Raw genomic sequence first — 27,977 nt, 5'->3', positions numbered from 1 at the left:
CACATGATATTTTTGAACCCCCTTGTAAATAATAAATGTAATAGAGATCATATGACTATAAATCTCATATGAGCCATAAAAGTTGAATGTGCTTGAATAGCTATAGAGTTTTTACTACCATTCAACAAAACCTAAGTGGAAAATACTATTACAAATTTTGCAAAAATTCCCTTGCGATTTCACCTTGGCCTCCTCAATATAACTACTAAGAGTTCATTGCATAGAGTGAATAGCTACCTATCATGGTATGAAGATGTTGAAGCTTTGTTATGTTGGTTCACCCTTAGCCACCAATAGTATGGAGTTGTTAGATTCTTATTATATTGGTTGGGTGTCACACTCATGTAGTGTTTCTTTATTAATGGTATCAATGTTTTAAGATGTTTCACAAGGTTTATTAGTGTGGTCTCAAATGAAAGTTCCATTTTCTCTCATTACCTGGGTTGCATTTGTGGAACTACATGTGTTATCATCTCTAAACACTTGTTACCATTGTCCACAATAACAATAGTTGCTAATTAGCCCTAGCAAAACCTAGACTTAGTAAATTTCAATATAGAATATAGTTTTCTAAACAGTAAGTAGAGGTAAGAACTTTTATTGATAAAAATAAATGTTATTACATTTTAGACACTTACCCTTAGCCTTTCTAGGTAGGTAGGATTTGAGTCTAGCTATCATACACATCCTATTTTTTATGAGGTCAACTCAAATTTTCCAACACGTCCAAATAAAAAAATCACAAACGTTTTAGGTTGTCATAATTCACCAATCTTTTTATTTATCTTAATAACTTTATGAGGAGCTTAATCCTACAACCGAAACAAAAATTGATGTTTGCTTTAAAGAAATCTATATTTGAAACATTTAACCCAAAGTAGTTGAGCCAACTAGATAACTCTAGCTATAACTCAATAAGCCAATTTAATCAATGTAGATTGGCAACTTATGGTACTATCAACTACCCTTTTACAAATTTCACCTTTTGGAATCTAATCCAACTAGATTATTCTCAGTAAGTCAATTTAATCATGTCATTGAGCCAACTAGATTATTTTAGTTGTTAATAAGTCCATTTAATCATAGTAGGTCATCTACTAATAGCACTAACAACCATCCTTTGAAAATTTCACCATTTGAAGTATAAATGGACTGAACCCAGGTTTATCTATGCTTTTTAGGAGAAGGCTATGATAACTTTACTAACTCTAACTTCTATTCAGTTTAACCATGAGAAAGAGAAGGGAGGTTGGGGACCAAAGGGTGGGTGGACATGCACACATGCATGTATGCAAGTGTGCAAATGTGTGGACATGCATGCACATGTGCATACACTTCTTAAGAAAGAGAAGCTACATTTGTCAAAGATAATTCTACTTTTAAGTGACATAATAATTGATGTATAAGATAATAAATAATAACTCCATAGACTTGTAGAGATGTTTTTACCATCTTTCCTGTACCTTTCAGCACCACATAAAGCCCCATATTTTGTTAGCAAAGCTAAGTTAAATACAATAGTATCAACTTATAACTAAAGCTCCTTATAGATAGTACATGAACGGGACATCATAAAACATTTATTAAGCCCCTTGTAAACAATATATAAAGTGGAGATCATATGACTATAGATCTCATAAGAGCCATAAAAGATCAGTGTGATTGAGCAGCTATAGAGTTCTAAGTACCAATCAATAGACCCAATTGGAAAATACTTTTGGAAAATGCCCTTGTGACTTTTCACCCTAGCCTTGATATACCAACTAAGAATCCATCACATGGAGTAAATAGCTACCTACCACAGTTTTAAGTTGTTGGAGATTTGTTATGTTAGTCAGCCTTAGTCACAAAGGGTATGGTGTTGTTGGACCTTTATTATGTTGGTTGGGCGTCACTCTAGAGTGTTTTTTTATTATTGTTATTAAGGTTTTTTGCTTCATCTCCAAGATGTTTCACAAGATTTGTTAGCATGGTCTCACATTAAAGTTCTGTTTGTGCATGCTAATATCTGTAACAAATGCAGTTACAATCTCACAAGGCATTTCCAAACTTAAGGGACCAAGGATCCCTGAGTGTTAAGAACACGTACTCCAATTGGTCCCCCTTCACCACTTCTTTCATAGTCCCCCCGCCCCCCAATGCCATCTATATGTTCTGACCCTAAGCCCTAGCCTGCTATCATACAGTTGGTTAAATCACTGCAAACATAGATGAACCAGATGAAACCCCTAGATCCTTTCTTCAATTCTGCATTCGCATGTACATTTATGCCTGAGCTAGGGGTGCGGCGCAAGCTGTTTCCCCAAGCAGGTACTCCAGCAAGTCGAGCTGTTTAGACAGTCCTCCATTTCATGTGAAAACAAATCGCCATGCCCAGCTCTCATTACGACAAAGGTAAACTGTAACCAAACACAAAAACTTTCAAGCTCTGCATGACTGCAAACTACTTTCATGCAAGCAAAGAGGTACAAAACTGCCAGTGACAGAAAATAAAGTCGCAGGTTCTGCACATACTACCTTTGGGAAGTCACATCAGCAGCCCAACTTGTAGGGTAAGACTTCTTTGATCACATCAGACATAAGTGAGTAGTTCCTAGGAGTCAGGCACCAAAATTTGAACACCTCTCCAAAATTCACCAGGCTTGAGCATAATAGGAGAAAGAAGTGAACCAGCGCTAATAGACACGAAAGAACCTCCTTCACTTTCTTGCATATCAGATTCTGGGTTATCCAATACAATCTCCTGAAACCCCTCATGGGAGAACAACAATGACCTTCTTAAGCCCTGCATGTTAAGTCCAAGAGCATTAGTTAACACCATGATTGCTGACAATAATAAAGGCGATCAGACACTTGTTGCTTCACATTTGAACATTAGAAACTTCAATTAATCATAGAAAATATTGTGCCCATTGCTTTAAATTTGGGCATTACAAACTTCAATAAATCATAGAAAATATCGTTAACCCCTTTACACATCTACACTCACCCACAAGCAAACTGTTGGTACTTCATTTGAACCAGACTTCTCTGGCATTAGTAGCACATATAGCTGAGTTATCGTAAAAAAGAATCAAATGCTAGTTAGATATCAGACTTACCCACTTGAATGTAAGAACCTAGAGCTTCTAGGGCATCTCCACTCCAGGAAGTTAAGAGTCTGCATCCGCATACATTGAAGTATCCTAGCCTTTGGTGGGGATACAACCTTTGCTCCATGCCATTTCAACCTTGAGACAACTGGACAGTGGACACTATAAAGGGTTCCATGGAGTTATGGTCCAGCATTTACCACATAAATGAAGGGAAGAGTGCGCAATAGGAGTGCGAGTCAGAAGTGGAGCAGTAGTGTTTAGAGTGAGAGAGTGTGAATGCCAAGATGAGTGTACCAGATTTTGACGGCACACAAAGAATGAAGAACGCATTCATATGTTAGGGTACAAATAAGGGTGTGTTCACACCCATATAACTTTACATGGAGACAAAGAGACTTTACATCCAACAACCTCCCACGTAAAGGCCCAAAGTGGTGCCTTTCAGCTAACCAACTCCCACTTGTTAGCGATTGTCATCCCCTGGACAGTGCGGAGCAGGGGCAGCTGGACAGTGCGGAGCAGGCAGCCACGTCACCAGTGCCACGTCAGCTGCCACGTGGCAGTCTGGTGCAGGTCCGACAGATCTGTAACAGTCGGCTACATTTAATGCAGCCGACCTGTCATATTTTATCGCATTTTCCGAGGCTATTCATAGCCTGCAGCCAGCACATTATTTCTCACTTGTGATTGCAGATTCCAGCAGGAGATCGTGCAGATTGCAGCGTACTTCGAGGTGAACAGCAGGTGGCATCATCAAGGTGGAGACACGCAGTCACGCGCACTGCGCCCGTGTACATATCTACATATCTTTGTATACAGCATACCTTATACAGCAGATCATCTTCCACTCTCTCTCTCTCTTTTTTTTTTCGTAAAAGGTAATTGTATTAATTACGAAAAAAATACAAGATTACTTGATTACAAGATACATAACGACAATCCAAGCCATCATGTGAAGAGGTTCTAAGAACTACAAGTTACAATTTCATGGCAAGGATGCAGAGGAAATTGCCATATGCCAGGGACGGAAGTCCTCCGTAGAGAGCAAATCAGAACGATGGAGAAGAGCTAACTGCCAATACAAGAGGCCCTTAAGCCTCACAATATGCCGCTGAACATTAGAGGCGGAGTCAAACAGAAAAGCATTCCGAATAGTCCAGTTATGCCAACAGCCCCAGTATCGAAGAAAGTGATACATGAGCTTCATATGTGGCTGTGCGGGAGTAGGGTATTTGGGCTGGCCAAAAACCCAATCAAAGGGGCGCAGGGTGATACCAACCACCCCTCGCCAAACAGCTGACAAAAATAACCAGACTTTCTTAGCGACGGGGCAAGAAATAAATCGGTGGCGGGCGGATTCCATAGTAGTGGTGCAAAAGAAACAGGTGCCATTGGTGATTCGTCGCTTGGAAAGAGCCGAAGCAAGCGGAAGACCCCCAATCATCACTCGCCAAAGAAAGACTTTATATGTAAAGGGTGTCTTGTTCAACCAGCCCTCCATCACAGTTGCCCTCCACCATGACCGGGATTTACGCAATCCCCATAAAGTATTTGCTTTAGTAACTAGCCATTGATGATCTTTAATCAGAAGATGATACACTTAGTTAGCAGGAGCTTTGCTCAAATTCAGCCGGCCTTGTAGGTCCCAATCCTGCCAGGGATGATCCGAAGCAAGAGCAGGAAAGGGTTGTCTGCTCTGGAGCATCGTCAAAAGCTGTTCCCATAAAGGCCTATATCCACGAGGGATCCTGAAAAGCCGCCTAGCTGTACGAAACGATATAAGCACATTGCGACTGGCAAGGGTGGCATCCGCAACCGAAGACAAGCCCAAACGTGCCATCCGGTTGAATTGTGGTCTAAGCTCATGTTTACCTTCCCACGAAAGTAAACGCGAGACTGCCAGTAATTCCAATTGAAAAGAGTTAGTAGCCAAGCGATCCTCCGTGGGATGCCACTGAGCCTTTTGAAGGACGTGTTTCCAGGAACATACCAAATGAGTAAGCAGCGATGAAGAAGAACTGGAGAACCGCGAATCAGCATTAAGAATATGCCACCAAGAACTCCGGATTTGGGTATTGCCATGCAGAAGCCCATGGCCCTCAAGGAAATAACGGGCTATAGCGACCCACGGATGGGGCATCTAAAATAGCTCCGCCACCCATGCGTTTGGGGGTACACACATGCGACCACGAGATCCAGGAAATACCTGCATCCAACGAGTCCTTCCATAGCATGAAGCGAATAGACTGAGTAAGAGCATTCAGAGTCGTAGTAGTCCAGGGCAACAATGGCAAGAAATATGTGAGCATGGGCAACATAATTATCTGGGCTACTTTGAGGCGAACATGAAAGGGCCAGGCCTGAGACTTCCAATACATAAACTTAGCCACCATTTTCTGAGAAATCCACTGCAGAAGCTGCTTTGGAGGAACATCAACACCCAAAGGGTAGCCAAGATGCCGGACAATGGAGCCACGAGGAACAACCAGACCCTGCCAGTCCAAGGACTGCAAATCCGACTCCGTGCAGCTTAGAATGGCTGATTTGAGCGCATTGATACGAAGGCCTGACGCCTGACCAAAGAGACCCCAAACATCCAATGCTTTTCAAAGGTTATCCTTGTCCGCACGCAAAATCATAAAGGTATCATCCGCCAGGGATTGGCTAATGAAGTGCTGTCCTGTAGGAAGCGACAGTCTGGCCAACTGAGAAGAGGCGGCCATATGTGATAACATGGAAAGAGCTGGATGTGTCGGAAGGGCAAAGAATAAAGGGCTCAAAGGGCACCCCAATCTGACAGAACGGGCAAGGACAAATGGCTCAGTAACACCTCCGTTCAGCATGACTCGCGAAGAGGCCACAGCACTAATGGTGTAGATCAGACGAGACATCCGAGCACCAAAGCCCATAGCAGACATAAGTTCAGCAACGAAAGACCAGTCCAGATAGTCAAAAGCCTTTTCCAGGTCCAGTTGAATCAGTACTACCTCCTGATTAGAATGCCTGGCATAATCAATGGCCAATTGGGCATTCAAAACATTGTGTAGAATATTTCGGCCCTTAATGAAACCATACTAGAGAGGGTGCATAAGGGCAGGGAGATGCTTATGGAGCCGATTCGCCATTACTTTGGAAAAGATTTTGTACATGGAACCCATCAAAGAAATTGGGCGCCACTGTGTCAACTTAGATGGCGAAGGCACTTTTGGAAGCAGTTTAATAATTCCTTGTTTCCATGAGGGAGGCATGATCCCCGTTTCCCACACCTGCTGAAACAAAGCCTGTAATGGTTTCGCCAGTTAGGTAGCGAAAGCTTCAAAGAACTCATTGGTAAGACCATCCCAGCCCGGACTTTTATCTTTGGGCAAGTGTAACAAGACGTCCATAACCTCTGCCTCACCAATATCTGACTCCATAGTAGCTTGCATGTCCTGCGGAAGCTGATTGCGGACCAAGTCATAAAAAACCGAACGGGCCTGAGTAGTTTGGGCTGAAGGTGGAGAAGCGGAACCGAGAAGGTCACGGAAATAATTCCTGCACGTATGCACAATAGTCTGTGGATCCAGGATAAGGTGGCCTTCTACATCCTCGAGTCTGGTCATATTCTCTCGAGCAGAAGAGGCATGGAGAGCTCGAAAGAACTTATGGGTCTGACATGCACTATCTTGCAAAGTCTCTGTCAGATGTTGCAATTTGGCCTGCTGATACGATTTTAACTGAAAGTCTTTAATAAGATCGGCCACCCGCATGGCCAGTGCAAGCAAAAATGCATCATCCGGAGTGTCCACCAGCAGGGAGCGAACCAAAACCAGCAGGCCCTCCGCGGCCTGTCGACGGCGCCGACAAAGAGAGGCATGATAGATCCCATACTACCGAGCAACCCGCTGCACATTAGAGAGCAATCTTTCAAATGCCGCAGTGCCCTGAGAGGAAAAGTCCAAGAAGAATCTGTCAAGCAATTGCTGCATATATTCCTGAAAATTTGCATGCTTCAAGTAGGACGAGTTGAAACGCAAAGAGAGTCTCTCCAGAAATTGCTTGAAAGGTGCAATGGGTTGTGCAAGCAACTCGAACTGCAGAGGAAAATGGTCCGACAAGGCATATTGCTGCAGCACTTTTATTTCAAGCATCTCAAGCAGAAAATCATCATTCTGCATGATATATATACGGTCCAACCGCGACCATGTTGTTGCATACTAGGCCGAATGGAAAGTAAAGCCTGTAGAAGACGGGTGTAGCCAGGACCAGAGATCTTGCTTAAGAACAGCAAGAGCCAACTCATGCCACCTACGACTTTCCGGCGCATCCATTACAGAGTGCCCCGATGTGGACTGGGAAGAATCAACACACATATTGAAATCCCCCATGAAGAAGCCCCGTCTGCCAAGTGACAAGGAAGTCTGCAAAGTCTGCCAAAGCTCCCGGCGAGATAACGAATCATTCGGAGCATAGAGGCCAAGTAACCATAAGATTTCCCCTTCGAGTAAAATTTCAACCACCAAAAAGCGGCCATGAACATCATTTTTAATAAGAACAGGCTGATATTTGGCATGTACAATCATGAGCACACCCGAATAATGCATGGCCTGTGTTCCTGCATAGAACAAACGAAAGCCATGGCAATCCACAACTTTTCCGGCGTCACTGTGACTCTTGTGCTCCACAGCGCACACGACATCCCACTGATTCTCATACAATGCAGTCCACATGGCATGTTGCTTGTGTCGAGAACAAATTCCTCGCACATTCCACGTGGCTATTTTCATGTGTATGCAAAACACAATCAGGTACGAGGTACAGCTTGCCTCGATTTGACTTTGTCGACGAGAATGTCCAAGACTCCCTCATCCAAGAAATCCGCCAACACCGCAAAAGAGTTCTGAGGACCAGATTTGGAAGTAGACGGCATATCTGCTTGCTTGGGGTTGGAACGGGGATAACGACGGTCCCACGGGGTAATGACGTTGCCTCTGGTATCAAAAGCCAGCTTTGCAGGTGGATCCTTTAGACGATCCGAATACATTTTCTTGGCAGGCTGAGGACGAGGGGCTGAGGAAACCATAGCAGGAGCAGAGCGCTCGGGAGACAACATTTCCTTCCTGCGCATATATGTACGCACGGAATCTTGTGAGGTAGTAGGCACAGTACGTTCCATGCCAGCAACAATCCTGTTGCCTTTTTTTGCACGGACTTCAACCCAATCAATGGCACGGGAATCCAGACCCGAAACCTATTGTTTACCTTTGGCCAGAACTTGGGGCGGGTGGATAGTATCCAGCGACGGAGCATCACACACCATATCTTCCATGGGCAAAGCAACATGGCCCGCATCTGAAATGTGTTGCTGCTCTGGGCATTCGGCCATAAAGTGCCCCAACTGTCCACAGGAAAAGCAATGGCCTGCAAAATTGCCCCATTTCAAACGAAAGTGTAACGGATGCATGCCAAAGCAATTGAGGCGTAACCAAGCAGGGCGTTTCCTTGCAGTATCCCATAACATGCACAAGCGGTTGCGCTTCACATCCCTGAGACTGGGAGGGACCAGAACCATGCCCACAGCGGCCATAGCATCCTTCAATAGCGGCCAATAAACAACCGGACAATTTTCCACTTCTACACATACAGGGCATTTACATTGCAAGAGGCGCTAAAAATCGGCCATCGGGCGCCATGGAACCACATGAACCAACCGGCGATCAAAAAACAAAGGCAGTTTAGACAGGAGAGCAGCACGGTACGTCTCCGTTTTCAAGAGGACCTCAAAAAAACCTCGGGACCCAACAAAAATCTCTTCAACACATTCCCCTTGTAGCAAACTCTGCAGCCATTGGCGAATACGGGAAAGCAACGGGATTCGACCAGTGAAGAAGAGTATTACAGCTCGATCATAGAACACCAAAAAGGAGCGTAGGACAGTTTTGGGGTCGATGGTAGCTTCGAGAACATCTTCAGGTGCAGAGTCAGAGAAGGCTTCCTGATTATGTTGAACATATTCGCCAAGCAGAGTGTTGGCAAATTCCAGCAGATGCTCCCAGTCCACCTCTTGAGAGGCCACAGAATCCGAAGCAACCTGCGCATAGGAACGATCCTGAATAACACCTATCTCTTCCGAGGTATGCTTGGTACGTTTACCTGTAGGCTGGATGTCAGGACCCGGGGGCAGCTCTTCAGGGCACGGAACCATATCCTCCGGTTCCTCAGCATCAGAATCCGGGCCAAGCGCTGCCACCGTTTGGTCTATGAAATCCAGATCCAAACCAGCCATCGTGTATGACGAGTTGATCTCGAAGGAGGACTGACGCACAATGCAGATCACTATCGGCTGAGTTGGAAATCGGTACCCCTGTAAGCTGGGTTTGCAGACGGTGGAGGACGACCCTCAGGACGTCACACGAACAGGTTGCAGGCGTTAAAAGTCTGGGGCAACCACCACGGTGGCTGACTGGCGAGGGCAGATCTCGCAGGCGTCGACGGGGCCACAGCCACACTGACGCAGAGGAAACGAGCACAGGCAGCGCAGATGGGCGGTCGTCAGGCAAGCCGGGTCCGACAGGCACAGGCAAACAGGGACGGGACAGGCGGACAAGCTCCAGGCGTCAACGGTGCGCACTGTCAGGGTGCGCAGGTCAGGCGAGGGCAGGGACAGGACTGGGCGACATGGCAACGGGGCACCCTGGCTCATGGACGAGGGGGCGCGCAGGCATCGGGGCAGTCAGGCGACTGGGCGCGCAGAGAACGGGCCGCTCAGGCGACAGGGCGCGCAGACGACAGGACGCGACGGGCAGTCAGACGACGACGGGGCGCGACGGGCAGTCAGGCGTCGGGCAGTCAGACGGCGCGATGGGGCACGCAGACAACAGGGCGCCATCGACCGACATCGCTCGCTACCATCGCGTCCTCACACCATCTCTCTCTCTCTCTCTCTCTCTCTCTCTCTCTCTCTCTCGCTGAACTCAATCTGTGTGCCTGTCTCACTGCTGAGGTCGCACATCAGCTGAACCATAGATCTCTGTCTGTTGTGTCAGAAACCTGCACATCTGTGTGCTTTTCGATCTTACTGCAAGGGATTTGAAAGCCAGAACAGACCGAGGACTGAAGATCAAGTCTGTAATGCACGCAGATCTGACCAGAACTGAGAACAGCAGTACTGTTTAGGGCTGCACAGGTCTGCCCTTCAATCTATCTGTCCTTTCTCTCTCTCTCTCTCTCTCTCTCTCTCTCTCTCATCCCCTGCCTCACTCTCTCTCTCTCTCTCTCTCTCTCTCTCTCTCTCTCTCTCTGTCTTGGTCCCACACTTCCGCATCGCTGCACTATGACATGGTATCAGAGCAGTGAAGAAGGATTGACTGAGTGAAGAACCTGCCTGAAGAGGAGATTCCATCGCGACACAAGGCTGCGTTTCCAGCATTCAAGGGCGAGCGGGAGGGCTGCGCATCAGAACAAGGCTGAAGCGAGCGTGGGCGCGCGGGAAAGGAGTCCAGTTGGTAAAACTGCTGCTGTTTGCTGCTGTTTGAAGAGGAGGAAGGCTGTGTTTTTCAGCTTTCAAATGCAGGTTTTACTTTTTCATCGCCTCCGGCGGTTGAAGAAGGTTCGGGACGCAGAAGAAAGAGCCCTAGCAAGCTGCGTTTTCACAGTCAGAGGGGGCTGCTTTTGCGTTTGTGCAGGCATTGCAGGTGAAGATGTCTACAGAGATTGACTTGGAGTTCCAGACGATCATGGATCGGAAGGTGCCTGTCTTACCGGCTCTTCCCTCAGATCAAAAGCTCGATGGCGACAATTACCGCATCTGGTGCATGATGATGTTGGCCATCCTTGAGTCTTACGATTTGGGGGAGCTTGTACAGGAGGAGATCGACCGGCCCTCGACAAGAGATGAGTCCAAACTCTCTTCCGATGCTCGTGCGGAGTTGGCCAAGGCCCAGTCTCACTGGGACAAACTAAATGCCCGGATTCGTTCTTTTCTTTTTCTGTCTTGTACTACATCCGTGATAGCCCACATCGAGCACTTGACGGTGGCTCGGGAGATATGGCTGGAGCTTGACCAGATGTATAACCGGATGACCCTTATGAAGAGGGTTTCTTTGGAGGTGCAGATGCGGACCTTGTCCGTGAACAAGTCTTCTTCGTTGCGGGAGCCATCAACAAGCTTAGACAACTTCAGATGCAGGTTCAAAATGCGGGGAAGCCGATTTTCTCCGAAGACATGGCGATCACTATCCCAGAGTCTTCAGTTGATGGAGAGCGACGAGGAGAGATCCAACCTCCTCCTCATTGGGCCCGTGACACACTCCGAGATTCAAGGATCGAGGGGGTCCCTGAGGAGTGGGGACCGCAGGATGGTCCGCGGCGGTAGCGGCGGCACCATGCACATTCTACGGAGCTTGTTTGCTCTAACTATTGTTTAATGACCCGTGTTATGCAAGATCGAGAACCCACCTCCGTGAAGGAGGCTTTACAGTCCGCACCATGGAAGAAAGCTATGGAAGCCGAGTTGGAGGCTATTGAGAGGAATGGCACTTAGTATCTCGTGCCTCGCCCCTCTCATAAGAAGGTGATTGGCGTCAAATGGGTCTTCAAGACCAAGTACCTTAGCAATGGTTCTTTGGACAAGCACAAGGCTCGCCTTGTTGCTAAAGGTTTTGCACAACGCCCAAGGATTGACTGTCATGATACTTTTGCCCCCACTCGTATGGCGACTATTCGAGCTATTCTTGCCTTGGCTAGCCATAGGAGATGGCCTGTCTACCAGTTGGATGTGAAGTTGGCCTTCCTCAATGGTGATTTGAAGGAGGAAATCTATGTAGAGCAGCCTCCTGGCTTTGGATCTTCCGATGGGCAAGTCTACAGGTTAAAAAAGGCCTTGTATGGCCTAAAGCAGGCTCCGCGTGCATGGAACGAGAAGATTGACTCGTTCCTTCAGTCACAGTTGGAATATCGGCGCTCCAAGGCCGATCTGCAGCTTTATGTACACACTTCTGAGGCTGTGCTTTTTTTGTTGTATGTTGACAATTTGATTGTCACAGGTGATCATGCACAGAAGATCAAAGAGACGAAGGCAGCTTTACATCAGGCGTTCGAGATGACGGACTTGGGTCTACTCCACTTCTTCTTAGGCCATAAGATTTATCAATCTCAGAGGGGGATTTTCATCTCTCAACAGAGATATGTACAGGAGCTCTTGGTTTCTTTTGTGATGGAGGATTATCAGACCATTTCTACTCCTATGGATCCGCACTCGAAGGCCACTTCCCATTCCGATTCTCCCTTGGCGGATGCTTCCCGCTACCGTCAGTTGATTGGATCATTGATTTGGATCCTCAACATTCGTGTTGATCTTTGTTTTGCTGTAGGTCTCTTGGCGGGGTTCATGAGTGAACCTCAGAAGGTGCATTGGTAGGCTGCTCAGAGGATCCTTCAGTATTTGAGGGGGACCTCTAACTTAGGGATTCATTATCCCGCAGGCCCAGGTGGTTCAGATCTTGTACTTGCAGGTTGGAGTGACTCAGATTGGGCTGGCGATGTGGACCACAGGCGGTCTACTACAGGCTACTGTTTTACCTTGGGTGCAAGTGTTATCTCATGGAGTAGCAAGAAGCAGCCCACGGTAGCCATTTCTTCTACTGAGGCGGAGTATCGGGCCGCATCTTCCACCACATGTGAGGTTGTGTGGCTTCGGAGATTGTTGGAGGAGCTTGGCTGCCCCCAAACTTGTCCTACTTTTCTGCGACGCGACAATGAGAGTTGCATTGCCTTGGCCCGGAATCCTGTTTTCCATGCCCGGACGAAGCACATAGAGATCCAGTATCACTTCATCAGGGAGAAACTTCTAGATGAGACCATAGCTGTGGAGTACTGCAAGACGGAGGCCAATCTTGCAAATTTGTTTACAAAGGCGCTTCCCCAGGCTCTACTTCGGAGACATGCCAGCTCCCTCAGCCTTATGCCCCATCCAGGCTCTCAGAGGGGGTGTTAGCAATTGTCATCACCTGAACAGTGCAGAGCAGGGGCAGCTGGACAGTGCGGAGCAGGCAGCCACGTCACCAGTGCCACGTCAGCTGCACGTGGCAGTCTGGTGCAGGTCGGGCAGATCTGTACCAGTCGGCTGCATTTAATGCAGCCGACTTGTCATATTTTATCGCATTTTCCCAGGCTATTTATAGCCGGCAGCCAGCACATTATTTCTCACTTGTGATTGTAAATTCCAGCAGGAGATCGTGCAGATTGCAGCGTACTTCGAGGTGAACAGCAGGTGGCATTATCGAGGTGGAGACACGCAGTCACACGCACTGCGCCCGTGTACATATCTGCATATCTTTGTATACAGCATACCTTATACAACAGATCTTCATCTTCCACTGTCTCTTTCTCTCTCTCTCTTCTCTCTGTGTTCACTCTCTCTCTCAGTCTTGGTCCCACGCTTCCGCATCGCTGCACTCTGACACCAGTAATCGGATACAATGCTCATGTTGAGCCTTTGCAAGACTCTTAATGAGAACATCTACAAGGTTATCTTGGGTTTTGATCTTAGTCAATGTGACAAGACCATCATCCAAGACCTATCGAATAAAGTGGTACCAAACATCTATGTGTTTGGTACATGCATGGAACATAGCATTCTTAGCCATGATGGCAGATGTGCAAGGATCGAGATAGAGTGCAGATTAGGTTTAGTGCAGAGTTCAGAGTACAAAGAGTGAGCCGAAAGAGTGAGAGCATGACACTCAAAGTTTTTTTTGATATAATGATAAGATGTACCACTTTAGGTTTTGATAATATGTATGAAGTACAAGTGTAAGGACGCGTGCACACCCGAATACCATAAAAGGCACGGTAAACCTTTATTCCCAATAACCTCCAACCTAAAGGCAATATGCTTGAAGATAGAGGAAATAATCAACTAAGTCTATGTATGTACAAAGCTGAAATACACATATACTATCCAACCCCCATCATCTGGTGGCAATGAGCAAATCGCTTTGCCGGAAAACCCTTCGTAAAAAGGTCTACAGGGTTATCATCTGTATGTATCTTGACAAGCTCAATGCTCTTGATTTCAAGTACATCCTTAATAAAATGATACTTGACCTATATGTGCTTTGTCTTTGCATGAAAGACAAGATTCCGTGCTAGCATGATAGCACTCTGACTATTACAATGGAGGATAGAAACCTCTATAATGTCAAGCTCTCTCACCAGACATAAAAGCAATAAAGCCTTTTTGTATACCTCAATGTGGCAACTACATACTCTACCTCTGTAGTAGACAATACAACACACTTTTGCAGCCTAGATATCCAAGAGATTACTTCTCCTATGAACATGAACACATATCTTGAAATAGACATCCTGCGATCAGGATGACCAGCATAGTCTACATCCATGAAGCAAACAACGAATGACTTTTGCTTCCCAAAGTAGATACACAAATTCTTTGTGCCCTTACGGTATCTCATGATACCCTTCACTGCTTCCCAATGCTTTTTACCAAGATACACCATGTACCTACTAACCACTCCCACCACAAATGCAATGTCAAGACACGTAGCAACCATAGCATACATCAAGCTAGCAACAGCTGAAGCATAACAAATATTGGCCATCTCAACCTTTCCATCATTCAATGTAGGGTTGTTATCTACATTAAGTTTTGCATATGGAGGCAATTGTACACCAATGGCTTTCCCCCCCTGCATATTGAAACACTACAAAACCTTAGTAACATACTCCTGTTGTGATAGATAGAGAAGACCCTTCGATTTGTCCCTAAGTATACGCATGCCAAGTATGTGATTAGCCTCACCAAGATTCTTCATATCAAAGCTATTGTGTAAGCTTTGCTTCAAGGAGTCCAAGGCATGAACATCCCTACCAACAATCAACATGTCATCAACATACAAAACTAAGAGAATAAGGTTACCATCTGCTACCTTCTTAGTGTGTAAGCAATGATCAACTTGAGAGCGATGGAATCCCTGAGATGGCGTAAATGTATCAAATTTATGATACCATTCACGTGGTACCTATTTCAGCCCATACAAACTCTTGTTGAGTTTACACACCATGTGCTCTTTCCCCCTTGCAACAAAACCCTCAAGTTGCTTCATATAGATCTCCTCATACAGATCACCATGTAAGAAGGCTGTCTTGACATCCATCCGTATGAGTTTCATATCTTAAAATACAACCAAGCCCAATGGTTCGCAAAGAGTCATTTTGACTACAAGAGAAAAGATTTCATCAAACTCAATTCCATGTTCTTGCTTGTACCCTTTAGCAACCAATCATGCCTTGTACTTTGGCAAAGAACCAGAAGTGACTTTCATTTTGTAAACCCATTTGCATGGTAGCACTTTCTACCCTTTAGGCAAATGCACGAAATCCCAAGTGCCATTTTTCATGAGAGATTCTATCTCTAACAGCATAGCCTTATGCCATTTCTTGCTGTCTTTTCTATCCATTGCTTCCTAGAAGCATGACGGTTCACCCCAATCTGTCAATATGACATAATCAACCACATAATTGACAACAGAAACAAACCTATCTGACTGTCTTGCACTCTAGTCGATCTACAAATCCAATGGTCAAGATTTGCTGTTGTTCAACCTGCAAATCTGCATTAACAGCTTGCTCTTCTGCAGGTTCAGCATGCTGTACAGCTAGTTCTGGTTGTTCCAAAGGCATCTGTTCTTGCTAAATTTATGGTACATCATGGGCAATATCTTGTTAATCATTTTCAATATTATCCCCTGCATTTTCAAGGGCATTTACAGCAGGTATTTGCTGCTGTCTAGCAGGCATCCTTTGCTGTCCTATCGGTACATCCTCCTAGAATACAACCCTTCTGACCTCCTTTGTCTTTTTAGGTTGTTTATGCATGCAATCTTCCCAGAAGATAACATTATTGCTGCATACTACTTTTCGTTTCTCAAGATCCCATAATCGATACCCCATTTCACCTTCATCACAATATCCTAGGAAAATACATTTACAAGACTTAAGCTCAAGTTTCTTGCATTCTACGAATGTGCACAAATGCCTCGTAGCCAAACACTCTTAAGTGAGCATACAAAGGTGGCTTGCCCAACCACGCTTCTTGAGAGACTCAGTGAAGACACTTTAATGTCTTGATGCTCTCATTTTCAACAAGTGCCAAGAATTTTTAAAATTTATCCAAGGCCTCGCCTTTACGATGGATTAGATAAACCAATACTTTGCGTGTGGCATCATCAACAAAAGTAATGAAATACTTCTTTTCCCCTAGAGATAACCCTAGCATCTAACATACATCTAAACGTACCAACTCTAAGGGTAAAGACTTTAGAGAAAGAGATTTTTTATGTGACGTTTGAGCATACTTACCATAAATACAATGATCACACTGTTCAAAATCAGCATATCTCAAAGACGGTAAATAACCCAAGCAAGAAAACACTTTCATTCAAGTTTGACTCATGTGTCCCAACCGGCTATGCCACAAAGAAACACTTGGCTGCTCAGTTATGGTGACTACATAGTCACACACGCTAGATACATGTAAAGTATCACTTTTGGAGCCCTTGGCAACAATGTGAGAGCCCTTATAAATTTTCCATTTGCTATCCCCAAAGGTGGTGTGATAGCCTTCATTATCTAGCTGCCCTATGCTTATCAAGCTCTTCTTAAGTTGAGATACATGCCTCACATTATGCAACATAAATATCGAGCCATCCTGAAATTCCAATTTTACATTGCCAATGTCTGCAATTTTATATAATAGTTATCCCCCCCAAGTGGACAACAATACATGCTCCACCATTGTAGTCAAAAAACCACTCATGATGTGGTGTAACATGAAAAGATGCACCTAAATCAAGTATCCAAGTATGCATGTCATCCTCAAAATCTGCAATCAATGCATGTGCACTCAAAGAAGCAAAAAGTACATCCTCATCACTGTCATTCTCATGAGTGACTGCATTATCTCTTCTATCTTCACACTGCTCTTCTTTGCAAGTTGGCTATCCTTTTTCTCAGTCTTGTTGTCTTCAGTGTTTTTGCTTTTGCATTTCTCTTTTTTCAATTGAAAACAATCCTGTTTGTGGTGTCCTTTCTTGCCACAATGATGACGCTCCACATTTTTGCCACGAGACTTGCTACGTGCTCTATTTTTAGAACTGCCCTTTTGCTGAAATTTGCCCCTAGTGTGCAATGCATTAGAAGACTTGTTTGCTGAATTATTTTGCTTCTTGAGTTCTATCAACAAAGAACTCTCCATATCAGAATATAACAATTGAGCATTTGAGTTACTCAAGGCTGTCCCAACTTTCAAGCAAAGTGCATAGCAAGAAAGTAACTTTGAAAAGCAATTAGCTGACTGAAAATTGAGTTGAACTCGTTCAAATGTACAAACATGGATGTACCTTCCTTCATGCGAAAGTCCATCAACTTTTTCAGCTAATAAACCTTGCTAGCTGCACTTTTCTGAGCATACAATTCTTCAAGTCTTTGCCACATTGCATATGTTGAATTCAACTTCTTAATGTTAAAGAGCAAGTTGTCTAACACAGATAGCTCAATGGTAGGGCGTGCAATCTTCATCCAAATCATCCCACTCTTCTTGTTCCATATCTACTAGTTTTATTCCCTTCGCTTTGATGGGCTTCACCTGTTTCTTCTGCACCAAGACATCATAGCACTGTTTTTGCCATATTGCAAAATTATGTGCACCCTCGAGCTTCTTGATGTGCAAAAGGTTGCTACTGTCACTGTTTCCAGCCATAATTTGCAGCACTAAATTAACTTAAAATCACCAAATGCAACCCCAAATATCACACAAGTGACCATGGTACACTACAAGTACCAACCAGCAGTGAAAATAAAAAAATTGCAGAAATTTCAGATCTGCAAATTGATTTTCAAAATTAGAGAGTGTTTGCTACTGCACTCCACAAGCAATTACGGCCACATTTAGAGGCCAAGGTACCAATTACATGTGAAGTCCCCAAAATTGCAAATTTCTACTCCAAAAGCATTCACGGGCATAGATTTGACAATTTTGGTCAAAAGCCCAAAATTTTCAAAAGGAAATTCGTCCAAATTGCATCAATACATGTACCCAAGTGCATATACTAAGCAATTCTTGCACAAATTGATGAAATTCTGCAAAACCCCCAATTTTCTTGAGTCCAGTATACACAAATTTTAGTAAAATTGAAAAAATTTCACTAAAATGTGAAAAGCCCCAAAATTTCTTAGGCAAATGTGCACTGATTTTGCAATTTCTCGGTCAGATTGTCCTGTTTTGTATCATAGTCTCCAAATCCGAGAAAAGCCCCAAATTTTTAGACCAAGATTGCACATTGTGCTTGTGCACCCGAACACCTTGGAGTGGAAGAAGAAAAAAATTATAAGAAATTTTTTAAAAATGACGAAGATTGCCTGTCAAATCAATGCCGTGATGGCGTTGACCAACTGTGCCGCCGTCCTGTTCACCTTACGCCTGTCCACCTAACTGCCGCTCTTCCTGTCTCAAAAGCATTGACCTACCACAGCTCCTCCATCGTTTGCTGACTGTGCCCAGTCCTGTCGGCTCTGTTGCCTGCCAACTATCACAACACTTGGTCGTTGTAGCTTGTGTGCTGCTCACCAGTTGAGCCTACTTGGACACGTCGACCTGCCCGACCTGCTCACGCTTGTTCATTGTCTTCAGACGCGTCGCGCACACCTGAGCTATCTCTTGCCGGCTCTAATACCCGTTTGATGGCAGATATGCAAGGATTGAGATAAGAGTGCAGATCAGGATTAGTACAAAGTTCACAGTAGAGAGAGTGAGCCGAAAGAGTGAGAGCACGACCTAAGGATGTACCACTTTAGGTTTTGATAATATATATAAAGTACAAGTGTAAGGGTGCATGCACACCCGAACACCCTAAAAGGCATGGTGAGCCTTTATTCCCAACAAGCCAAACATACTGCACTACAGCTATCACAACCAAGCATTGAAGTACGTAAAGAAAGACCAAAATCCTTGACCAGACGGCCAAGCCAAATAGCTTCCTTAAAAGCTTCTATGGCTGAAATATATTCACTCTGTAGTACTCAGTGCCACAATTTTCTATAACCTTGGACACTAAGAGATAGCCTACTGTCCCACTAGCCAAAGTAATGACATACCCACTAATCGATTTCCTAGTGTCAAGATCTCCTGCCATGTCCGAATCACAGAACCCTTGCAACTTTAGTATACCCTTTTCATAGCATATACACTTCTCTTGTGTACCTTTTAAGTATATGAAGATACATTTCATTACTTCCCGATGTGGCTTACCAAGGTTAGACATGAATCTACTAACAACACCCACTGCATGAGCAATGTCAGGGCGAGTTGCAACCATAGCATACATCAAAGATCCACAAGCTAATGCATAAGGTATGCCCTTCATAGCACTAGCAACTGCATCATCTTTTGGGCAATCAGCTTTGCTAAGCTTTGTATGTGGCAGTAAAGGCACACCAAGAAACTTAGCATTAGCCATATGAAACATGTCAAGTACTTTGCTATTATACTTGTCTTGTGAGAGAAACAACAAGTGCTGCCCTCTATCTCTTTTAATGCGCACGCCCAAAATGTGTTTAGTTGCCCCCGAATCTTTCATAGAGAAGGTTGAACTTAGCTACCTTTTAAGAGCATTCAAAGTACTTTTACGCTTTCCTACAATCAACATGTCATCCACATATAGGACCAAGACTTCCATCATCAGTCTTTTTAGTGTATAAGCAATGATCTGCATGACTGCGTTTCAATTCATGGTTGAGCATGAAGGTACCAAATTTGTACCATTGTCTAGGGACTTGTTTCAACCCATATAAGCTACATTTCAGCTTACAAACTAAATGCTCTTTCCTTGGAATGACTATTTCATGTACAGCTCTTCATCCAAATCACCATGAAAAAAAACAGTCTTCACATCCATTTGATCCAACTCTAAATCCAAGGGTGCAATGAGGGCAAACAAAACACGAAGCATTGTCATCTTCATCACTAGTGAGAAGACCTCCTGAAAGTCTATGCCTTCCTTCTGTGTATAGCCCTTAGCAATCAACTGTGCCTTGTACTTGGGCTTCCCATCATTACATTTTACTTTGTAAACCCATTTATTAGGGATAGCTTTCCGATCCTTGGGCAAAGATACAAGCTCCCAAGTGATATTTGCATACAGAGACTTCATCTCTTCCTACATAGCAAGCTTGCACTTTATCTTATTTTCACATGACTATGCCTCTCTAAATGTCAGAGGCTCACCCTCATCAATCAACAAAATGCAATCCAAAAATGGCTGAAACCTCTGTGGCTGCCCTCTAACACGTGTAGACCTTCATACCCAATGATCTATATTGTCGGGCAATGGGCCTACATCCTCAAGTACATGCACATTATCACCATGTTGCTGATATTCAGCATTTTCATGCTGCTGTAACCTATTTTCAGCATGTTTTTCTTGCTGTTCTATTCCATCATGTGCATCTATTTGCTATCCATTATCTTCTGGCTATAGCACAATGGGTTGCTGCTCATTTTCAACATCAAAAGGAACAGAATATTCAGCTAATGGTTGTTGAATGGCTGGTTGTTCATGCTAAATTTTGACCTTTTTGTCAAGGTCACCTTATGTAGCATGTTTCAACAACTTTGCCTCATTAAATACTACATATCGGCTGCATACAATCTTCTTACCCTGAGGAAGCCAAACTCTATAACCCATCTCTCCCTCATCTACATATCCCATGAAGATGCCTTTAATGGATTTCATGTCTAGTTTGGTCCTCTGTTCTACAAGTACATGCACAAAGACATCACAACCAAAGACATGCAAATGGTCATATGAAGCAAGTTTGCCAAACCAAACCTCTTTGGGAATGCCATTTTCCAATGCACGATTTGGAGAGCAATTGCATACATGAACTGCAATTTTAAGGGCCTCTCCCCAAAACTGCTATGGGACATTAGCTATGGACAACATGCATCTTACTCTCTCACAAAGTGTGCATTTATATCGTTTAGCCACGTCATTTGATGTAAGATTATGAGGAGTTGGCGACTCCCTTTTAATGCCATGCATTTCACAAAACTTTTTGAACTCATTAGAAACATACTCAATCCCATTATCCATTCTTATAGCTTTTAACTTAAGTCCTTTCTGTGTGGGAACAAAAGCATGAAACCTTTTAAAGCTATCCAACACTTCCTTTTTGCTCTTTAGCACATACACCCATGACTTCCTATTGAAATCATCAATAAAAGTGACAAAGTATCGTGCACCCCCATATGAAATAACAGGCATACTATACACATCAGAGTGTCCTAAATCAAGAGCATTGGACTTCTTAACGACACCAGAGTAATAAGGAGACTTCACGTGTCTTTCATATATGCAATCATTACAAAATTCGAGATTAGAGCCTTTTACATCAAGTCTCCCTAAAGCGGAGAGAATCTAAAGACCCTTTTGGCTCATATGGCCAAGTCTTTTGTGCCAAAGTTCCATCTGTGAATGAACTTCAGCCACAACCAAGAACTTGTCAGGTAATGCTTTACAATGCAAATAATACAAAGTCCCCTTTTTGCTGCCTTTAACAATCAGCATAGAGCCCTTATGAACCTTCCAAGATCCACCACGAAAGATAGTAAAATACCCTCTTGTATCAAGCTGCCTAACCGACAGTAGACTTTTCTTTATGCCAAGTACACACCAGACATCTTGTAAAATCAGCTCTTGGCTGTTTTCAAGAACCAAGAGAATGGTACCTACACCCTCTATCTCACATGCATAGTTATTGCCCGAGTAAACCTTCCCTAGGCAACTTGTAGTGTATTCAAAAAATAACTCCAAGGAGGGAGTAACATGAAAAAAGGCACCATTGTCCACTATCCATGATTGGGACAGCCCATCATGAGCTAAAAGTAAGGTATCAATTACTTCTTTTTTGGTAATGTGCATATCTCCTATTGCTGCCATAGTGTCTACATTACATGAGGCTGCAACAAGTATCTCTCCAGTGTCAGAGAGCTCTTCAATGACCACACTAGATACAACATTTGCCTGTGCAACTTTTTTTTAGAGAGAGCTGTCATCATCTTTCTTGTCGTCCTTCTTTTTCTTTTCCTGTTGTTTCTTTCTTTCTTGCTCTTTCTTGTAATACCGGCACTCATGCTTTTTATGCCCTTTACGTCCACATTGATAGCAAGTAACGTCCTGCTGTTTGTCCTTGCTTTTACTTCTACTTTTACCTTTATTTGCTGCATTATCCCTCTTCTCTGACCTACCTCTAAGATGATAGGCTGGGCCATTGCTTTCTACATTGAACTTTCTTCTAATCTCCTCATTTAGGATAGAGCCTCTAACACCATCAAAGGTTAAAGCAGTGTTGTCACTAAGTGAAACAACCAAAGCCTCCCAACTATCAAGTAAAGCCATCAGCAAGAAAACAGCTTTAAACTTATCATTGAAGGGCTGCAAACCAAAGTCCTACAACAAAATCCCTATGAAAGTACTCAAATGCTCAGGTGTTGGCTTAGACTCATCCAACTCCATGTTCACAAGCTTGCACATGAGATGCACTTGATTTACTCAAGTTGTATTTTCATAAGTATCCATTAACTTTTTCCATATAGCGTAAGCTGTATCAAGATGCTTAATGTCTATAAGTACATCATCAGATACAACCATTTTAATGTATGCAATGGCCTTCTTGTTGAGTCTGGCCCAATCCTCATCTGCCATAGCTACAAGCTTAGTTTCCAAGAGAGCGTCATCATAGTCTTTGAGAAACAAAATGCCTTGCATCCTGTCCTTCCATAGATCAAAGCCAGTGCCATCAAACCTCTTGATTTCAAGGAGGGATTTAGTGTCATTGCTGCTAAAAGCATTAGTAGCCATCTGTCAGCAAAATGCGAAGTACCAATGCTCTAATTTATGACAGCATATAACAGGCTGAATATTCGGCTAATTTCAGCCCAAAATTCTAGGAAATAAGAACAAGATTTAGTGTCACTATATTACAAACAGTGCCCAAATACCAAGTATATTATATGCCTTACAAAAGAGAGTGCGTGTGAACCCCTCTCTAGTCAGTCGCCACTATGATATATCTATTTTGTGTAGAAGACGATAGGGTAATAGGACCCACAAAATCTATGCATCACTTCTCAAATGGAAGTATAGCCATAATTGGAGTAAGTGGTTACTTCCTATTCTCCCTACTGTCATGTCATTGACAAGTGTCGCATCTCTTAACATACTCGAATGCATCTTGGAAAATGGACGGCCACCAATATCCGACTCTTAAAGCTTTTTTCGGCAATATAACTAAAATTGCAGCATACATTAAATGCATACATCACTGCCAAGTGACTCCCACTTCAGCAATGTCACCAAAAATTACATATGCAATAATCCTAGATCTGCAAAAGATCTCTAAAACTGCTATACCATGAATATTCAGCAATACATCAACTCAATAGGAGCTGCCTAACATGTATACTACATACATATGTGTCCAAATTGACTTTTAATACACAAAAAATACCCAAGAATTCTTTGCAATTTCTCCAAAATCTCACAAGCGGGAGATAAAAGGCTCAAATTACACTGCTTACATCAACCAGATTCCTTCAGCAATGTTCCCTAAATGCATTCCACACATCAATTTTGCCAAAATTTACAAATTTCAACAAAAGCCCCAAAATTATACAAACCAATCTGCCCCAATTGCATCAATACATGTTCTCAAGAGCATAAAACAAGAAAATTTAGCAAGATTTCACAAAATTTTGTAAAAGCCCCAATTTCTGAGGTCCAAATGTGCACCAATGTCAATAAATTCAGCTCAGCTAAACAAAATTTCATGGATACATGAAAAGCCCCAAATTTTTCAGAGCCAATGTATCATGTTATGCATGAACAACATCAATCTAGGAAAAGCCCCAAATTTCAGCACGAAATTTTTAAAAAATCTTAATTGTGCTTCCACACATGAACCGGGGCATGTATAGATGTGTTAAGGGCTAAAAGGGCATTCCATATTCCACAATGTAAACCCACCTTATTGTGGTGTGAAAGGGTGCATTATCCCTATATTAACATATGTATAATGTTCAATCAAGGGGCAATTCAGTTACATTTTCTCTTGGTGTCCATTCTTTCTCACATTCTCTGTGTGTGTGTGTGTGTGTGTGTGTGTGTGTGTGTGTGTGTGTGTGCGCGCGTGCGCGTGCAGTTTTGAGGGTCGAGGAAGAGAGGATAAAGGTCAGTCCGCAAGGCTTGGCCTACCGCTTGGCGATCCTGATGTTGAACTTGCTGAGAGTCTCTAGTCCAATATTCAACACAGCCATCCTGTCGTCCACGAATGACAGCCTCGTCAACTGATCAGCATCAACACACCACCTACATCCCAATGCCCTATTACCTAGCCAATTGCTAACCTTCATAGTGGCACTAGCAGCCAATGATGATAATCCCTACCTGCCCCATCTACCACAACAACCTATCATCCACCCTGTCATCGCAGCATAAAGCCACACTAGCGCTCCATCCATCGGCCCATCAGTACTTCACCATCATCATCAGCATCAATGCATCATAATTGGTCATCGTCGACACATGAACCTCAACATCCATGTGAACATCAATGTCATGCTATTTGCCATGTCATCATATGCACTGCCTTTGTCTTTAACCTTTGCCTCTAATTTCTCTATGATAAAGATCATCATAGTACAACATCAACACAAATAAAACCTATGATGCACATACATTTTGCCTTAATCACCTCAATAGATCAATTCTTGCATATATAAATGAACCCCATCCACGTAGCCACCATCCCCACAATCTATCATGCTATCCTTGATAACCTGTCCTCTTCAATATGTAATTATCATCTGTAAACCCACCTTATTGTGTTGCGAAAGGGCATTCCACTTCAATATGAAATTAACCTCCGAACTATCGGCAGGCCGTTCAATATTATCATCCTTGATAGCCCATCCTCTTCAATATGTAATTAACCTCGGAACTGTCACCTACCCTCTCCTGTTCGAAATGGATGCACAGATTTAGGATTTTTGACATGCCACATGCCTATCCAACACACATATGTGCCAGATGTCATGAGGACATGTATTTTAGAAACCTTACTTAACATATGGATTAATTTTTAACCACATAGTTAAGTAAATGTTGCACATGTGAGGTGTAACTAGGGTTAGAGTAAATTTACAAGCTCGAGACCCGAGGAAATCATGGGATGTCAAAGACAAAAGTTGTTATAAGTTATGCCGCATAGGTACTTGGTGATATTTGGTGCTAATTGTTGGCCTAGGTCATTCATTTGGCCATAAGTGTCAGTTGGTGACATTAGAGAAGTGGTGTTTAATGGTACCTAATGCCAATCTGATGGTCAAAGATGGCACATATACACTCAAGAATGGAAGTTGCCTAGCCAATTTAATTATTGGCATGTCATATTATTTTTCAAGGCACCAAAATAAATATTAGATTAATTTTTAATATTTAAAATTTAATATTTAATATTTAATTATGGATAATACTGGAAAAACCATTTGGAAAGGCTATCACTTATCAAAAATGCCCATGCAAGATTGAAAAACGTCTTAGAGGCTGGAGAGAAGCATTTTTAGTGTATTCAACCTACAAAAGAGAGAGAGAAGATGCTGCTGCCCTGATTTACAACCATTGGAGGATCTTCTGAGGTAGCCAAGGGTAGGAGAAGACCAATAAAAAGCAAGTGACAGTATCTATAGGCTGTTGAGACAAGGCAACAGCAACAGTAAATGATTGATTCTCTTTAGTTTCTTTGCATCTACAAGCTATTGAGACAGGGCAACAGCAGTAAATGACAGATTTTTTTCAGTTCTTCGCAAAGAAAGTTTGAATTTTCTCTCTTCTCAGCATTCTCTCTCATCTCCCAACCTTTCGATAGCCTTGCTCCGAAGATTACAACATTAAGATCACTAGAGACTGAGAAATTTCAAATTTCTCTGCTCTAAACCCTAATCTGCATCAATAAAAATTAGGGTTTAGCAACAACCTCGAGAAGCGTGCCAGAAATTGAAAGCTCCAAGACTTGGATTCAGCAAGGCTAAAGCAGTTTTTAGTCAAATTCAAGTAGAGGGACTAGCAAAAGCAATGAATTTGGGGCATTTTCCATCTCCATCAAAGCAGGTGAAGACCAATTGACTGTCTGAATCAAGGGGCAAATTAGATTGAAGACTTGCTAGTCATTTTGGACAGCAAGGAAAGTTGGAATACCTAAAGGGATTGGGAGAATTCCATTGTACATCAACTTCTTCTTCAATTAAGTTAAATAAATACCAAAAGGGGCACCAGTTTTGGGGCCAACAGGTTGTCCAATGTCCAAGATTATATGGTAAAGTGTGCATTTCATGTTAATTGCTCTAAATAGTGCTTAATCGGGTTATTACCACCCTATCCGAGGAGGAAGGCTGGTTTTACTTGAAGCTGTCGTGAACACTCAACCTAGCTTGAAGCTGACGTTTCTTCGTGCAGACAAGTTGAATATGACATGCACAACCTTCAGGAAGTGCGCACACCTTAGGCGCAGCTTTGATACCAATTTAAAGGGAAGAGTATGCAATGGGAGTGCAAATCAAAAGTGGAGCAGTAGTGTTTAGAGTGAGAGAGAGTGAATGCTAAGATGAGTGTACCAAATTGTGACAGTACACAAAGAATAAAGAATGTATTTCTATGTTAGGGTACAAATAAGCGTCTGTTCACACTCGTATAACTTTACACGAAAGCGAAGGGACTTTACACCCAACAATAAAGGCATCCTCTTGTACATGCTTTTCATATGAGCTAGTGCAAGTTCCTTCGATGCTCATTATTCTATCTTGCACAAGGCTGTGCGAGTGCACCTTTTAAATCTCCTCAATAATTGTGTGCCCCATTGCTTTCCAAGGTATTGATATGGTATCAAGGTTCTAAGCTTATATAGTTGTCATCCACATGTCCATTGTGAAGGTTGTAAGCTGATCCTATCATGCTCTACTAATGTGTTTCAATTACAAGGAAGGCTGAATTTACTAGCTACAAGGTTGGTCAAAGTTGTTTCAACCTAGCGCATGCAGCACCTAGAGGCTCATTTCTATTCATCATTTTCCCTCTCTTTCTTGTAACTCTTTGTCTGCTTCCCTCCTCTTTGATGTCTTTGCCACTCATCTCAATTATATTGGTTCTATATGTAAATTCCTTCAGAGGTTATCATCTTCACAGTTATCATCAATATATAATTCGGATGCCCCATTAACATAACATAATTTGGAGTGTCCCATTAATATGGTCTGAGAGCAAGGCAATGTGGGGACACAACAAATGCAATGTGCATGGCCAAATAGGGTAAGGAAAGTAAACATGTGGAAAAAACTTGGGAGTCTCTCTTTCATATTTATGCATAGCCCATGTGAAATGCTAATCTACTGACCCAAGTCAATTCTCAACTTTTATTCTTCTACATCACAATACGGAATGTAGGGGTCAAACTCTAGACCTTATGGTCAACATAAGTTCACCCTAACTCTGCTGTACAAAAACTTAGTCAACATCTCCCTATCTTAAGTAAATTCCTATTGTAGAGAGGGCTCATGTTCAGAACCCTTGGATGGTCTGTTACATCCAAGTTCATGTTTGTTTATGCTTTATGCTTTTTGTGCATGCTTTACATGAGGATACCATTAGACGTGCTAATTTTCAAGAAATGAATCCACATATGTGATGAGGTGAGCTTGTTGGCAACTTGTCTAACTCCACTGTACAAAAACTTAGTGTCTCCCTCTCTTTAGCAAATTGGTGATACATCACTTCA

At 43.1% G+C, this 27,977-nt stretch overlaps 1 protein-coding gene across 2 annotated transcripts in view; it reads right to left on the bottom strand.

Moving 5' to 3' along the window:
• Positions 1–1,574: 1,574 nt before the first annotated feature.
• Positions 1,575–27,977, bottom strand: part of LOC148041677 (protein NDH-DEPENDENT CYCLIC ELECTRON FLOW 5-like) — a 36,214-nt gene continuing 9,811 nt past the window's right edge. The window contains exons 3-4 of one of the 2 annotated variants that reach the window (XM_087681190.1): positions 2,518–2,785; positions 1,575–2,399 (exon numbers count right to left, since the gene is read on the bottom strand). In XM_087681190.1, coding sequence (XP_087537316.1) covers positions 2,594–2,785 — 192 coding nt within the window. In that variant the 3' untranslated portion in view covers positions 1,575–2,399; positions 2,518–2,593. The remainder of the gene's footprint in view (positions 2,400–2,517; positions 2,786–27,977) is intronic. The other variant, XM_087681181.1, reaches the window with a different exon arrangement.

The sequence above is a fragment of the Lygodium microphyllum genome, chromosome 1 (assembly GCF_053477565.2).
Source record: "Lygodium microphyllum isolate KBCC chromosome 1, Lygodium_microphyllum_v1.1.10, whole genome shotgun sequence".
Lineage (NCBI taxonomy): Eukaryota > Viridiplantae > Streptophyta > Polypodiopsida > Schizaeales > Lygodiaceae > Lygodium > Lygodium microphyllum.
The sequence above is the reverse complement of the archived record's forward strand: the minus strand, read 5'-3'. Positions and strand labels throughout refer to the sequence as shown.